This window comes from Nicotiana sylvestris, chromosome 1 (genome assembly GCF_000393655.2).
Source record: "Nicotiana sylvestris chromosome 1, ASM39365v2, whole genome shotgun sequence".
Classification (NCBI taxonomy): domain Eukaryota; kingdom Viridiplantae; phylum Streptophyta; class Magnoliopsida; order Solanales; family Solanaceae; genus Nicotiana; species Nicotiana sylvestris.
In genome coordinates, this window is record NC_091057.1 from 180,303,079 (window position 1) to 180,319,710 (window position 16,632).

Consider the following 16,632-nt stretch of genomic DNA (forward strand, 5'->3'; position numbering starts at 1 on the left):
TGAAGTCAGGTACATGTAGGACATTCCTAATCTTCTTCCCTCCTAGTATTGTTGCATCACCTGTATGTACTATTTTTGATCTACCTCCTGTGGGTATTTGAACTCCTCTACTATTTCCTTTGTTGATTCTCCTTAATTTTTCTAAAACTTCTTTACAAAAGGTAATATGGTGTGATGCTCCTGAATCTACTATCCAAGCATATGATCTTGCATTAAATAACAGTGACTTTATACCTGTCATATTTGTTGAGCTTGATGTATTGTTGGAGCTTCCTTCGATGGATGTTTTTGTCAACAGGCTCACCAAGTGCTTGTATTGATCCTCAATTATGTAGTTTCCTTGTGGTTGTTCATTCATTATTACTTCTTTCTCTCCATTAACATTGTTAGCATATGTTTTTGTAGGAAACTGATTCTTTTTCTTACTTTTGAAATCTGCAGGGTATCCAACTATTTTGTAGCAATTCTCTTTCAAATGCCCTTTGTATCCACAGTGTTCACAAATCATACCTATTTTCTTCCCTTTCATGAACTGATTTCCTTTCCCTACTAACATAGTCATTGGCTCCCTCTTTGTTTCAACTACTCGCTAATTCCCTCTGACTTTCTTCTTGCACTACAACATCATAGGCTTGATTCACAGTAAGAACTGGCCTTTTAGCAACACTGCACTCCTCACATGACTGTAACTCTCATTTAACCCCATTAAAAATTGTAAAAGTCTTTGTCTCATCAGGTGATCTACATATGGACGTGATTCTTCACAATCACATAAGGGTAAAGGTGTTATGATATCTAACTCATTCCATAAGTCTTTCAACTTTGAGAAATAAGAAGTCACAGAATCTGTTCCTTGCTTAAGAGCAGCAATATCAGCAGAAATTTGGTAAATTCTAGTTAGATCATCTTTGTCAAACCTTTCCTTGAACTCGTCCCAGATCTTTCTCGCACTTGAAGCGTACATGATGCTCGGCACCAACTTTGCCGCTACAGTGTTGCTGAGCCATGAGACGACCACTGCATTACATCTCTCCCATTGCGCTGCCAATTCACCTTTGTACGAAGTTATTTGACAAGTTCCATCCACAAAACCTAATTTGTTCTTCACTAGGAGAGCCACTCTCATAGATCTACTCTATAGGGCATAATTTTCTGGCCCTGTGAGTTTGAGAGCTATCAAGGCTGTTCCCGGTGAATCTGAATCCTTTATGTATAATGGATGATTGTGAGGAAGCTTCTCAATTTCATCGTCCGCCATTGTTGCACCTTCTCAAACTATGAAATTAACTGTTTTCAGATCTCTTCGGATAACAACTCTAATTGATCGATTGTGGTCTGATACCATGTTAATTTGTACTAGATTGATCAAGCTTCAATTGGGTTAACACATGCAAGAACAATTCAATAATGAAGGCTTTGATTTCATAGAAGAAGAAGGAAGAAGAACGAGCTACAAGCTCTCTTTTTCAGATAAGCACAGTAATAACCGACTTAATCTTTTTATAGACTAAGTTGGTTATTACTCTTACTAACAACCCTAAGTCTCTGTAATTACACATTAGTCCTAATAAACCTCTACTTTGTTAACTTGACAAGAAGTTTCTCGATACTATTTCATTCCACCTAGGAATCTGTACAGTGTATACGTATTTATCTAACTAACTAACTAACTGACAGTCGTCAACTAATTATTTGTGTCTAACTCTAATTAACTATAAACAACCTATTAACCATCCTACTAACTACAGTTAGTTAACTTGACTCCACACACTGCTTCACACGTGACTGGAAGTGTCTCGTTAGGAGATCATGTTAAAGTGAATCCAATCCACTCTTAATGATGATTCATTTACTATATTCATCGCATTGAGATTATTATATTCCTTTGAACTTTGTCAAAAGAAATTCTTTACAAGAAGAGAGAAAAAAACAGAAAAATGATTAGAAAAATTTAAATTTCATTATTTCCAAGTTTAGCTCAATCACTGAATGGCTGATTTGAAGTACTGGTAACCTTCCTTACAATACCAAATTTTCAAAAACAAGCATAGCCGTTAATAGTTTTTTTATTTATTTTAAATACACTATCTTGAATCTTAATTGAAGTATAATGTATCTAAGATCTCTGCTTAGATTTTCTTCTTCATAAACAAAAGATTCACAAAATCTTTGTACCTTGTTTTGATAAATTTTCCTCTCTTTCCAATATAAAAAAAATATTTGAAAAGAAAATGACTTCCTCACGTTGTGCAGCTTGCAAGCAATTAAGAAGAAGATGCCCTTCCAATTGTATATTTTTGCCATATTTTCCTCCAAATAATCCTCAAAGATTTTCTTATGTTCATAAAGTCTATGGTGCTAGCAATGTTGGAAAGATGCTCCAGGTATATATATTAATCCTACAAAAATCTAGTTTATTTTTCTTGTTTCAAATATGTTTAGGTATATTTGTACATACAAGATATTATTTTGTATATTTATATCTCATTCAATCGTTCATCATCTCTGTGTAAAATTATATATATTCCAACAATCATTTTATCTGGTTACTTTTAAAAAAAAATCTTTATTCCTAGCTCCTTCAAATGATAAGTAACAATTAAGAACTATAAAAAGAAGTACTGTTTAACTTATTTATTCATCTTTCGAAAGTTTGAGCATGTACTACTACTACTACTACTATACTTCTTTTAAAAAAATTATTGTAAAAAGTAGTGGCTTAACTATGTAAATTAATATGTCAAAGACTGTCATAGAAATTAATTTTATTGTTCTGTGTAAAATTTCAGCAAGTACAAGAGCATCAACGAGCAGATGTAGCAGACTCATTGTACTTAGAGGCATATTGCAGAATTAAGGATCCAGTTTATGGTTGTGTTGGTATCGTTACTCTTTTACATGAAGAAATCTACCACGTACAATGTCAATTGGCTAAAGTACAAGCTCAAATCGACTTGCTCAAAGCTCAAGCACAAGTTCAAGGAGAGTTACAGCAACAAGTAGTCTAATTTTTAGACCAAAATGGAGTTTCTAATTGATCACTTCCATCATTAATTTGATTCTTCAATCCATTTGTTTTACTAAATAAATTTGAATTATAAGTTTTTTTTTCCTTCCTGTTTTCGAAATATATAAAGAAGGTTCTTTGACGAGTAAAATTTGGATAATAAAGTTTCAAATAGTGTATAAGAATAAAAAATATCCCATTAGAAAACATCACATCATAATAATTCAGTTAGCTAAATGAAGTTTGAACTCTTGAAATCTATGGAAGTTGGGACGTTCTAAACTTAAAGAAGTAAAATAAAAAAATCAAAATAGTATCAAAGGAAGTGTGTTTAGAATAAAAGGAGTGCGAGTGGAACTTGCCGTCAAAAAGTAAAAGGAAAAAGGAGTCAAATTACTTAAAGAAAGACTATGGGTCAACCCAAGTCAAAAAGTTAGTGTGGATGAATTTCCAAACTGCTTACCTTTATTTTCTATCTTATTTATGTTTATTTGTCTTTCTTTCCTAGTTCGTATTTTATGTTATATCAGGTGAAATCAAATCATGTCTGGGTAGTTGGACAAAAAAATTATCACAAATCATGTCTAGGATTTAAATTCTTTAGGTTTAATATTTAAGGTTTTTAGTATTTAATCTATTATTTTTAATTTTGTTTAAGTATGGGTTCACATTTAATAATTGTTACAATTGTAATGAATTTTACACATAAATTTATACACCAAGACAAAAGCACTGGATTCAATTGAACCCCATATCGAAGGACTGGATCCACCCATGGCTAGATCATACGATAATCTGTATATTATTTTATATAGGATGACAAGTAAAATAAGAGTACATGTATATCATGCAATACACGACTAAAAATAACCAATTAAGGCAAAAAACTCTTAAAGTAATCCTAGGTTATTATTCATCGCATAACATTATTATAACCATTTGTTATTCATTCATATATTATGATTTGCAGATACATAAATAGTTCTCGTTTGCAATTAGTGTTTTTCTACCTACTATTATGTTAGTAGTCAGTCTTTAAATGAAGCTTCTGTCTTTATTATTGACCCGTAGCAAGAGGTGAATCTAAAATTTAATTTTATGGGTTTAACATTTTAAAATTTTTATTATTGAACCCATTAAATTTTAAACGGAAATGGTCATATATGCCAGTGAATTATGCGAATTAGGACAGATATGTCCGTCGTTAATAGTTTGGCACATATATGCCCAATCTGTCCAATACTTGCTCATTCATGTCGTTAGTTTAACGGAATCACTATTTTGTCTTTCTTAAATAATTAATAACCGGACCCAATTAAAATCTGCTGACACGATCCATTAGGACCCGACCCAACCTTATTTTAAAGATATTTTTGATATATTATTTTTGTTTGAATGAGAAATCGTGTGATAATCATATTTATTTATTTGAGTAATTTAATAATTAATCTTTTTTTTATTATACATCATTTCGGAAAGTAATCCTACTAAAAGTAGTACTTCATATTTATTTATTATTTTAATTAGTTTGTGCTTTCTTCGATCATTTTACCTTCTACTTTTATTTTTCTCACAATCTATTTGTATTTTTCATCAATACAAATACAAATAACTCCATGTTCACTATAACTTAACCTGATGGATCCGTTTTTTTGTTGTCTAAATAAGTGATCATTATATGATTGATTATTAGTTTATTGGATTACTTTTTTCATTACAAATTTGATATGAAATAATTAATAAATTGTTAAAACAGTGGTGCTTCTTTTCCATTTTTATTAATTAATTATTTCATAACAAATATTATTTCATAACAAGCACTACTGAGAAAAATAAAAATAGATGGCAAAACGATTGAAGAAAGCACAAACGAATTCGAATATTATATTATTAATATAATTAATAAATATCAATTAGTACTACTTTTAGTAGGATTACTTCCCGAAATGATGTATAACAAAAAAAAATCGATTATCAAATTACTCAAATAAATAAATATGATTATCACACAATTTCTCAATCAAACAAAAATTTTATATCAAAAAATATATTTGAAATAAGGGTGGGTCAGGTCCTAATGGATCGGGTCAGCAGATTTTAGTTAGGTCCGGTTATTAATTATTTAAGAAAGACAGAATAGTGGTTCCGTTAAACTAAGGGCATAAATGAGCAAGTATTGAACGGATTGGACATATCTGTGCGAAACTGTTAACGACGGGCATATCTGTCCTAATTCGCATAGTTCACTGGCATATATGACCTTTTTCCTATAACTGCTTTCTTGTCTATACCCATGGGTGATTAACTTAAATGCTATTACTCGTAATCTGTTACTTTACTCCTAAAAACCTATTCTTGTATATTGAGAAGTTGAATTGCAATTTTTTACATCCTTGATTGAAGGCACAAATAATGGATTGGGAGCCTTTTAAGGTGGATTATATATATTTCGTAAACAAAATTTATTTATGCCGGGTTATTAACTAAACATGAATATTAAGGGTTATAAAGTTTCAAATAGTATATATGAATAAAACATCACATCATAATAATTCAGTTAGTTAAAATGAAGTTTGTACTCTTGAAATCTATGAAAATTCGGACTTTCTAAACTTAAAGAAGTACAATATAAAAAAAAAAAAAAAAATAGGATCAAAGGAAGTGTGTTAGAATAAAAGGAGTGTGAGTGCAACTTCCCGTCAAAAAGTAAAAGAAAAAAGGAGCCAAATTACTTAAAGAAAGACTATCGGTTAACCCAAGTCAAAAAGTTAGTGTGTGAGAACACACTGATGAATTTCCAAAGTGCTTACCTTTATTTTCATCTTATTTATGTTTATTTGTCTTTCTTTCCTTGTTCGAAGAAAGTTCTTATTTTATGTTATATTAGATGAATTCAAATCATGTCTGGGTAGTTGGACAAAAAAATTATCACATAACTTAATAAAACATTTGTTTGTCTTATCAAATTCCGTATTAGCAATAGGGCTAGATTTAGAGGCGGATCTAGGATTTAAATACTATGAGTTTAATATTTAAGATTTTTAACATTTAATCTATTATCTTTAATTTTGTTTAAAGTTATGGGTTCACATCTATTAATTATTACAATTGTAATGAAATACACATCAATTTGTACTCCACGACAAAAGCAATTCAACGGAACCCGATATCGAAGGGTTGGATCCACCCATGGCTAGATCATATGAGAATCTGTATATTATTTTATATAGGATGACATGTTAAATAGAGTACATGTATATCATGCAATACACAACTAAAAATAACCAATTAAGGCAAAAAACTCTTAAAGTAATCCTAAGTTATTATTCACTGCATAACATTATTATAACCATTTGTTATGCATTCATATATTATGATTTGCAGATACATAAATTGTTGAAGAGCTCAGCTATAGAGTTTAACGAGTTCAAACACAGAAGCTATCGGAGAGAAGAGAGAAGAAGAAGCGAGGTTCCATTAGAAGAACAGTGAAAATGAAATCTGTACCGTAGTATAACTAACTAACTAACTACTACTTATACAACTAACAACCTAAGTATCTTAATTTAATTACAGCTGTTAATTACAGCTCATTACAGTTGTACACCTATACACCTAGAGTTCTCTACACTCCCCCTCAAGCTGAGGGATAAAAACAAGTTCTTCATTCCCAGCTTGCTCACTAAGTAATCATGTTGTGGACTACATAGGCCCTTTGTCACCACATCTGCAAGTTGTTCTTTGGTTCCAATTTTCTCCGTTTGAATCAGACCTTCCTAAATTTTCCCTCTCACAAAGTGACAGCCTATGTCAATATGCTTTATCCTTTCATGAAAGATGGGATGAGCTGCAATTTGAATAGCAACTCTGCTATCATAGAAAAGGTGTATTAGAACTTCAACCTCAATGTTAAGCTCTCTGAATAGTCCTGTTAGCCATGTAGCTTCTGCTACTGTTGTGGCCATGCTTCTGAATTCTGCTCCAACTAAGCTTCCTGAGACTGTTCCTTGGTTCTTTGATTTCCATGATATTAAAGCTTCTCCAAACTTGATCACATAACCAGTTACTTAGCTTGTTTTCACACAAGCACCCTAGTCTGAATCACAATAGGCAGTTAACTTCAAATTTCCATCTGCTGGCATGAACAGACCTAGACCTGGAGTTCTCTTTATATACCTGATGACTCTCATTACTGCAGTCATGTGAGACTGTTTAAGAGCATGCATGAACTGACTAGTACTTGAACCACAAAGACTATGTCAGGCCTAGTCATGGTTAAGTACAATAGTCTGCCTACTATTCTCTGATATTTCCTTCTGTCTTCAAGTTCATTGTCATTGTCACTACCATTCTTGGTAATAACCTTATCAAATTCCATAGAGGTTAGCTTGTGACTGAACTCTAGTAGAGTAGTTACTGCCTTTTCACTTGACAAACCTAGTTCAGAAACTAGTTCAAGGGCATACTTTCTTTGGTGAATTTGAATTCCTTTTTCTCATCTAGAAAATTCAATGCCCAAGAAGTATTTTAGTTCCCTAAGGTCTTTCATTTTGAATCTGACTTGTAAGTCCTTTCCCACTTGCTCAATCAGCTTCAAGTTAGTTCCTGTTACTAGGAGATCATCCACATAGACAAGTATGACCACCAGATTTGATCCTTTTTGTTGTGTAAAGAGAGAATAGTCATAATGAGATTGTTTGAACACCATATCTAACAGAGCTTATGTTAACTTCAAGTTCCAATGTCTAGGATCTTGTTTGAGCCCATACTAGGACTTGTTCAGCTTGTATACCTTCTGATACTCCTCCTGGCTTGAAAAGCCATCTGGAATTTGCATAAAGACTTCTTCAGAAATATCCCCTTAGAGAAATGCATTATGCACATCCATCTGAAATATGTACTAGTGAGAAGCTGCTGCTAGAGCCACTACAGACCTTACTGTAACCATTTTGGCCACAGGAGAGAATGTCTCTTTATAGTCCAATCCTTCCTCTTGACTATAGCCTTTTGCTACAAACCTGACTTTATATCGTTCAACCTCTCCATTTGATTTGTATTTCACCTTGAATACCCATTTGCAACCAATGTGAGATTTGTCCTGAGGCAAGTCAACTATGGTCTAAGTTTGGTTTTCATCAAGTGTTGCTATTTCTGCCTTCATAGCATCAACCCAGAGAGGATCTTTGCATGCTTTAGCATAGGATGAAGGCTCAAAGACTGCTGAGTAAGCAGCCAAGGAAGCTTTATAGGTAGGGGATATGTGATCATAACAAACATATGAGGAGATAAGATAAGGACAAGAGGACAGCTTAGACTGCATCTCTGCTAACAAAAAAGTCTTTACTTATGATGACCTAAAAGGTCATCACTTGTTTTAAAACAAAACTTCCGTATATTGAGGCCTTGAGAACCTCATTTAGAGTCACCTCAATTTACGTGCACAGTTCAGGCGCTTAGCCGAAAAGCTTAAACATGATAATCTGTGAAAAATGATAAGTTTTGATTATAAAATGAGCTAATTTGACTTCGATCAATGTTTTGGATAAACAGACGCGGACCCGTGATTTGACGGTCCCGGAGGGTCCGTAGGAAAATATGGGACTTGGGCGTATGCCGAAATCGAATTCAGAGGTCCCAAGCCCGAGAAATGAATTTTTAAAGGAAATTATTTTCTGGAATTTGTTTAAAGAAATTTGAAATGAAATTTGATTAGAACATGATGGTATCGGGCCCGCATTTTGGTTTCGGCACCCGGTACAGGTCTTACATATGATTTAAGACATTTCTGTGGAATTTGGTGAAAAACGGATGTCATGTGACATGATTCGGACTTAAATTGCAAAAAATTTGTTTAAAGAAATTTTGAGAAAATTTCATTGATCTCGGAATTTAATTTGATGTTCATGAGGTTATTTTGATGATTTGATTATACGAGTAAGTACATATGATGTTTTTGAGTTAGTATGACATTTGGTTTAGAGCCCCGAGGGCTCGGGTGAGTTTCAGGATGTTTTTACACTTAGGAAAAAGTTGCAGATACATAGAAGTTGCAGGTCTCTGAAGCTAGGTCTCGCGGTCCGCGGTGGAAGCTTCGCGGCCGCGGTGGGATTTGTGCGGTCCGCGGTGAGCAAGGCCAAGCCTTCGCGGTCGCGCTCGATTTCTTGCGATCCGCGGTGGAGACCTGTGCGACCGCGATCCATTTCGTGTGGTCCGCACAGGGCACTAGACCGCAGTACCTCAGGAAGGCCTGTGCGGCTGCAGTCCATTTTGTGCGGTTCGCACAGGGGTGTCTGAGAGGCGTATAAATAGACGGGATTTTCAGTTATTTCCATTTTTCAAAACCCCAAAAACATAAGAGGCAATTTTTCAAACAACCTTTCTTCTCCAAATCAATTGTAAGTCATTTTTAACTAGTTTTCTTCAATCATTAACATCTTTTAACATGATTTCAACTTCAAATCAATTATTTTCATGGTGGAATTGGGAATTTTGGGTAAAACCTAAGAATATTAAAATTTTGGGATTTAGACCTCAAATTGAGGTCAAATTCCATAACCAATTATATATTCGGGCTCGGGGGGAAATGGGTAATCGGGTTTTGGTCGAATTTCGGGTTTGGACCAAGCGGGCCCATGGTCGATTTTTGACTTTTTGGAAAAATCTTTATAAAACCTATTTTCATGCATTAGAATTGATCCATTTAGCATTTATTGATATCGTTAAGCAAATTATGGCTAGATACAAGCGAGTTGGTAGTGGAAATAAGAGGTAAAGCGGTAGTTGAGGCTTGAATTGTGTTCGTTGTATCGAGGTAAGTGTTTGGTCTAACCTTAGCTTGAGGGATTAGGAGTTGTGTCCTATTTGCTATTTCCTTCTTGTCAAGTACGACGTATAGGCATGGTGACGAGTATCTGTACATTGGTGTCAAGCATGACCGTGGGTCTTATGTTGTGGTTTTCATGATTTCGTTGTATTATTCATGCCTTGGTGAAGATTCCTAATTGTTGTATAAAGCTTGTGGAAAGAATTGTGACCTATGAACATTGAGGAGTAAGTTATATAGTGAAATTGTGAAAGTACAAGTGACAATTGAACTTCTAGAGCATTGGCTCTAGTTGTGAAATGAGTTGTGAAAGAATAAGTGATAATAGAACCTCTAGAGCATTGGCTCGAGTTGTGAAGTGAATTGTGAAGTAAAATTGAGAAGGAGTTATTAAATTGTTCCCTTGCCGGGATATTGTTGCTTTGTTAATTATCTCCCTTGCCGGGATGTTAAGATTATTGATGTTGTTCCCTTGCCGGGATTTAATTATTTAATCGTGTTCCCTTGCCGAGATTTTTATTATTATTTTGTTTATTCCCTTGCCCCTTTGTTTGTGATTGTTGTTTGGGTGAGGAAGAGTGTTAAAGCACGAAGGGTGATGCCGTGCATTATCTGTTATTGTGAGGAAAGAGTGTAAAAGCACGAAGGGTGATGCCGTACCGCACGACGTACCATTCCGTGCCGATTCTATTGATTATATGTTGAGAAAAGAGAGTAAAAGCACGAAGGTGATGCGTGCACATTCTGATTACATGATTGTTTGGGTGAGGACGAGAGTAAAAGCACAAAGGGTGAGGCCGTGCACATTTTTATTATATAACTGCTTTGGTGAGGCTGAGGCTGAGAGTAAAAGCACGAAGGGTGATGCCGTGCAATTGTTGATTTCTGCTTCTTCGTTGATATTCTAGTTATGTCGTTCTTTCCTTACTTGATGCCTATCTATTCGGAACTATTGTCGCCCCCACAACACATTTCCCCCTCCCACATTGACTGGTTATTTCTATATTTCTTTTCTGCTGTATATATATATATATATATATATATATATATATATATATATATATGAACTACACAGGTTTATTTGGTAGTCTGGTCCTAGGCTCGTCACTACTTCGCCGAGGTTAGGCTAGATACTTACCAGCACATGGGGTCGGTTGTGCTGATACTACACTCTGCACTGTGTGCAGATCCAGGAGCAGTTTTCGGACAGTACTTGGAGTGCTTCCTTCAGTCCACCCAGAGACCCAAGGTAGACCTGCAGGCGTCCGCATGCCCTAGCGTCTTCCTCTATCTCTATTTCCTGTTTCATTTCCTTTTGTTCAGAAACAGTGTATTGTATTTCTTCAGACCTTGTATGTAGTAACTCTTAGACAGTCTGTGACACTGTGACACCAGGTTTTGGGTATTGGAGGTTTTAAAGGTTGTAATAGACGTAGTCTTAAGATATATAATTGTTGACTTCTGCTTATTTATTTAAAATTCCACTTTATCATATTATCGACTTGTGTTTGTTAAAAAGAAGCAAAAATGAAAGTGTAGCAAATAGTTAAGGTTTGGGTTGCCTAGCTCCCATTAGTAGGCGCCATCACGACTCCCGAGGGTGGGAAATTTCGGGTCGTGACAAGTTGGTATCAGAGCTAAGCAACGGGGTCGATTTTGCTATATTTCGCTTGTCTGGATCCGCCAAGACTTGGTGGAGGGATTATTGTTTAGCGAGACTAGCTGGATCGCCAGACTTGGGAGCAGTTCACATAGCAATTTCTGGAGAAGTTTCTCCTCGTTACTCAGCGAGAGGCTTATTGGAGGCAGTTCGAGCACCTCCAGCAGGATTCCATGACTGTTACACAGTATGAGACCAGGTTCATCGACTTAGCTCGCCATGCTCTCATTATACTCCCCACTGAACCGGGCTATAATATTTTGACCCACTGAACCGGACCGGGCCCGAACCGGTAGCAGACCCACGGGTCAACCGGCCCAGACCAGCTTATATATATATATTCAGACAAGTGAAAAAAAATTAAATCCAAACATTGAAGAAAGAATATAGTACCAAACACTATGAGACGTTTTGTCGAAATAGTCGAATTTCATATGTTTTAGACTATTAGTTATCGAATTCCATATGTTTCTCAACTTTTAATATTAATAAAGTATCGGGTTTCTTTCAATTTTATTCTAATTAGCTTCAAGGACATATAGTAATTTCAAGTTCGTATATATGTATAAAGTTTGAAATTTTTATCATTTATTAGTTTTTAGCTTTTTTTTAATTAAATTGAATTCGGCCCATTAGAGCCTGGGGGTTAAGGGGTTACGGGTTACGGGTCCGGGTCGGATCAACATATTTTGATTAATGGGTCAAATCCGGATCGTCCCCTATAAGAAAGTGAATCGGATCGGTCCGGTTAAAGACCCACGGGACAAGAGTCAACGTATTTGGGTGCAGGTCGGGTCGACCCATTTAACATGTCGAAGTAGCGGTAAACTGTGTTGCAGTTACACACTTCATGGATATGGTCGGAGAAATAATTTGTCTATAGCAAAATTAAATGAAAACTCAGCTAACTTTAGCTTCCTAATTACCCACCCTTTATATGGAGAGAAAAAAAAGAGGAACAAAAATATAACAAGTTTTGTCTATTTTTCTCAATTCTAATGTAGTCTGATTCACTATATGAGTTCGTTTTATCTATTCTTTTTCGTAATAAAAAACATTACACATAATTAGGGTTTCATTAAAAAGTTCTCCATTCATACAAGTTTTTCAACGAAATAAACAGAGCCAATGGGCCATAAAAAAAATTCCACCAAAAAAAGAAAAGAAAAGAAAGACCTAGAAACTAAAAACAGAATAAAAAGTCAAAAAGAAAAAAATTACAAATAAGTGATCATAAACCAGACAAATACACACCACATCCCCCTCAAGATATATAAAAAAAAAAAAAAAAGAGAAGAAAAGGAAGCTAGAGGTGCATACGCATTGTGTGGGAAAGGAAGCAACGACGATAGTTGATAGTATAAACAAAAGAGTTGCATATTATATTTATTATACTCCTTGCATAATCTGGTTGGATAAAAGCAAACAAAATAAAAGCACATAGCTATCCCCACCTGCCACTAACTTCAAAATGACGCTTTCACTTTTTCGTATGTATTCTCTCCGTTTATTTTTAGTTGTCCACTTTTAATTTTACATATCTTTTAAGAAATAATAATTATAGTATGTATTTTATAATTATAGCATTTCAAGAAGTTTTGAGAAATAATTTGCGGAATGAGTAATTAATGATAAAAATAAAATAGGAAAAGAAAATTATTTTTCTCTTGATTTATTAAAATGAACAAGTAAAAATAAAAAAATATTTTTAATACAGTGGACAAGTCAAAAATAAACCGAGGGAATATGTTTTTTATACGCATGTTTATCGCAAATCTTACTCGGTGTGATCCAAATGATTGAGAAAGTGTTTCGACTTCACTCTTTAAATCAATTTCTCTGAATATCACTCTGCGAAGTGTGAACCTCATGTATTCAAATTTTTATATTTTAAATTTCTTTAGTGAAAATCGTGGTTTTGCCAATATCAAACACATTACACCTTCACACACACACACATATATATATATATATATATATATATATATATATATATATATATATATATATATATATATATATATATATATATATATATATGAATGTGTCATGTGTGCAACATATATGCACTCTAAATTGGAATTTAATCCCATCTGCTTGATTGAGTATCTACTTTTCAACGTTGAGCCCATATTTGATTCGAGCTTACTATTTAGTAGGGGTGTACATAGATCGGGTTGGTTTGGATTTTATAATTACCAAACCAAACAAATTGTGTTAGGTTATTAAATCTAAAGACCAAATCAAACCAATAAAACTCGGGTTTTTCAATTTCGGGTTTTTTTGGATTTTTTCGGGTTTTCGGGTTATTCGGGTTTTTTTCACGTAAAATCTTTGTAGAACAAAACATATAACTTGTGCTCAAAATATTTCTTTAATCCTAGTAAGATGCAACTATATAAAGTATTTTCCAAGAAAATAATATAAAATATGAGATGTGTCATGGCATTATCCTAAAATATTCAACAATAAAGACAATAAAATTATGTAATATAAATATTGCTAGTTAAAAAGCCATAATAAAAATAAACATAATTTAAAAGTACTAAGTCGTGTTAAAATAAGTAGACTAATAAGGGAGTATTAATTACATGACTAACGCTAAAGAAAAAACAAAAATAGGTTATGCATTTTTATCCAAAATTATTGCAAAACAAAAAATAGATATTCAATACATTCTCATTCGTAGTATTGAATTGAATGTCTTTTGTTAGCATTAGTATTGATCTGATTTTGGTTTGGGCTTTTGTTAGCATTATTTAATTTACTACTAATATTAATGGTTATAAAACTTATTGGAACATTCAAAAGTTCTAAGTCCAACCTTGAAATAATACCTTAAAAGATAAAATTATGAATTTTTTTAAGAAATATTATAAATTACATCACAATAAATATATTTATATATTAAATATATCTAAAATTTCTATATATGTAATGTCGGGTTGGTTTGGTTTCGGTTTGACTTTCTTTGGTTAAAACCAAACCAATTATGGTCTGGTTTTTTTTCCCAATACCAAACCAAATCAAACCAAATTATAGTCGGTTTTTTTTTCTCGATTTGACTCAAATTATCGGGTTGATGCGGTTTGTCGGTTTCCTTTGTACACCCCTACTATTTAGGAATAGTCTAATCCCCATCCTTTAAAATATTATTTAATATCGTCATATTTAATAACTGTCTAAAATAGTTCCTACTAAATAATTATTTATTTATTCCCTCCTTGGTTCCCCTTTGATTCTGAGCTATTGCTCATTTGGTAATTCAAACCCATGACTTTAGGATTGTTGATGCGGGTGCTGATCATCTAAGCAACACCATTTGTTCTAAATAATTGGATAAGAGAAATCATAAGATCATAATGGATGCACACCTGCATCCTGGCCCATGCTATTTACGATTACGAGACTTCTTAATTTAATCATGCTTAAGATTTCTGCTACCTAAAAGTTCTATGCTTTATTAAAATATAGTAGTTGCTTTTCTCCCGTCGTTAAATAATTATTCGAAATTAAAACTTCTCGTTTCTTTATAATTTTATAATTCCACTTCTAAAGTAATTTACTAGTAATAATATATTAATAATCCTTTCTACAGAGAAGTCATTAAGAACTGTGGCCGGTGGATCTGTATTAAAATTTTAGTTTTTCACATATTATATGTGTGTTTTGCCTGCCTTCTTAGAAACACGCTAACAAGTTCGTCTGTCAAAATACTCAGACTTTAATTAATTTAAAGTTGGAATTTCTTCCCTTTATTTTATTCACAACCTTTTCTGATTAACGGTCAAAAGACTCAAAACCGAGTAACTGAATATACTAGGTGCGCACCACTCCTATATAAACCTCATCCTCATCACTGCCAATTGCTCAACTCCAACAATATAAAAAAAAACAAACAAAAGCAGAAAACAAAAAAACCTCTGTTTCCCCCCTGCTTTTTCAGAAAGAAAAAAAAAAACAGTTGAAATGGGTATTTGTACATCAGCACCATTGATGACAAAATACAGTGGAAGCATGAATTTGCCTGTTACAAAAGTAGCCATGTTGATTCAAATGAATGGCCAACTTCAAGAATTTCAACAGCCCATAACCGCCGGCGAGATCCTTGTCCAAAATCCTGATTTCTTCCTTTGTAGCTCAGAGGCCATGAATGTTAATTCATTAGTTCCTCAATTGGCCAAAGATGAAATGTTGCAACTTGGTCAGCTTTATTTTCTCTTGCCAATTTCGAAGTTAAACACACCACTTTCTCTTCAAGATATGTGTACACTTGCTGTAAAAGCAAGCACCGCACTTAATGACTATTGTCATCCGTCCATTACAGTGGCAGAGTCAAGAATTCTGACGAGGAAATTGAAAGATTGTCACACTAGGGATTTGAAAAAACTACGACCTGAAGCGGGTTTTCAATTGCCTATGCCACTACAATATTAGAGATTTTTCTTATAACGAGATTCAACTATTTATACATATACAAAAAAATCGTTTTTATCCTATTTGTATGGTTTAATTTTCGACGAAGGAGATTAAACTGAACTCTTTCGGATCACGTAGCTCCGCCACCGACAACTAGTGGCTGGGTTCTTTTAGCTGCAATCCTCAATGGCTACAGTAGTGGAATGAAGACAATACATTATCAAGTTGGTCATGTCCTACCAGAAGATTTCCTGTCATATGATAGAAAATGGAGTAAAAAAGTTGGAAACTAAAGTAACTAGTGAAATTGAAAAAGGTCATGTAAAATGTAAATTGAGGAAATGAAATATTTATTTGATAATTTTTGGATTTTGCATTTTGCAATTTGCGGCTTCAATAATGGGGTACTAACTAGCATGTAGATCTGTATATGTTGAAACTGAATGGACGCTTGGGATTCTCTTTAGCAATTTCTAATTAATTGTCTACCTTTATTACTCTACTTTTTCTATTTTACGTGACACATTATTATTATTTGGAAAGTCAAATAGTTTTTCTTTTAACCACATCTTTTAATATCTAGTTTTAAATATTTTTAACTACAAAAAGTTGTAATTTCATATTAATTCTTAAATAATATTTAAAAATGTAAATTTTATTTTTTAGAAGATTAAGAAATAGCTATTAATCTGAATTGAGAACAAAGATTAAAATATTTATCTC

At 33.6% G+C, this 16,632-nt stretch overlaps 3 protein-coding genes across 3 annotated transcripts; 1 reads left to right on the forward strand and 2 right to left on the reverse strand.

Annotated features, from left to right (window-relative positions):
• Nucleotides 1-637: 637 nt before the first annotated feature.
• LOC138877509 (uncharacterized) lies at nucleotides 638-1,126 on the reverse strand. The gene has a single exon (XM_070157124.1). It carries the CDS (start codon nucleotides 1,124-1,126, stop codon nucleotides 638-640), a length of 489 nt encoding a protein of 162 aa, XP_070013225.1.
• Nucleotides 1,127-2,231: 1,105 nt separating this feature from the next.
• LOC104244557 (LOB domain-containing protein 24-like) lies at nucleotides 2,232-3,008 on the forward strand. Its single transcript, XM_009800003.2, has 2 exons — nucleotides 2,232-2,384; nucleotides 2,790-3,008. Exons 1-2 carry the CDS (start codon nucleotides 2,232-2,234, stop codon nucleotides 3,006-3,008), a joined length of 372 nt encoding a protein of 123 aa, XP_009798305.1.
• A 3,775-nt stretch (nucleotides 3,009-6,783) lies between these two features.
• Nucleotides 6,784-8,327, reverse strand: LOC138877518 (uncharacterized). The gene is made up of 5 exons (XM_070157133.1): nucleotides 8,178-8,327; nucleotides 7,942-8,069; nucleotides 7,800-7,831; nucleotides 7,569-7,663; nucleotides 6,784-7,053 (listed from the first exon to the last, which is right to left on the reverse strand). Exons 1-5 carry the CDS (start codon nucleotides 8,325-8,327, stop codon nucleotides 6,784-6,786), a joined length of 675 nt encoding a protein of 224 aa, XP_070013234.1.
• Nucleotides 8,328-16,632: the final 8,305 nt, after the last annotated feature.

Coding starts and splice junctions, on each gene's coding strand:
- LOC138877509 (XM_070157124.1), bottom strand. CDS start 1,126: ATGAGAGTGGCTCTCCTAGTGAAGAACAAATTAGGTTTTGTGGATGGA.
- LOC104244557 (XM_009800003.2), top strand. CDS start 2,232: ATGACTTCCTCACGTTGTGCAGCTTGCAAGCAATTAAGAAGAAGATGC. Junction 2,385..2,789: donor ATGTTGGAAAGATGCTCCAG/GTATATATATTA, acceptor GTAAAATTTCAG/CAAGTACAAGAGCATCAACG.
- LOC138877518 (XM_070157133.1), bottom strand. CDS start 8,327: ATGCAGTCTAAGCTGTCCTCTTGTCCTTATCTTATCTCCTCATATGTT. Junction 7,832..7,941: donor GCCAAAATGGTTACAGTAAG/GTCTGTAGTGGC, acceptor TGCAAATTCCAG/ATGGCTTTTCAAGCCAGGAG. Junction 7,054..7,568: donor AAGTGGGAAAGGACTTACAA/GTCAGATTCAAA, acceptor TATGTGATCAAG/TTTGGAGAAGCTTTAATATC.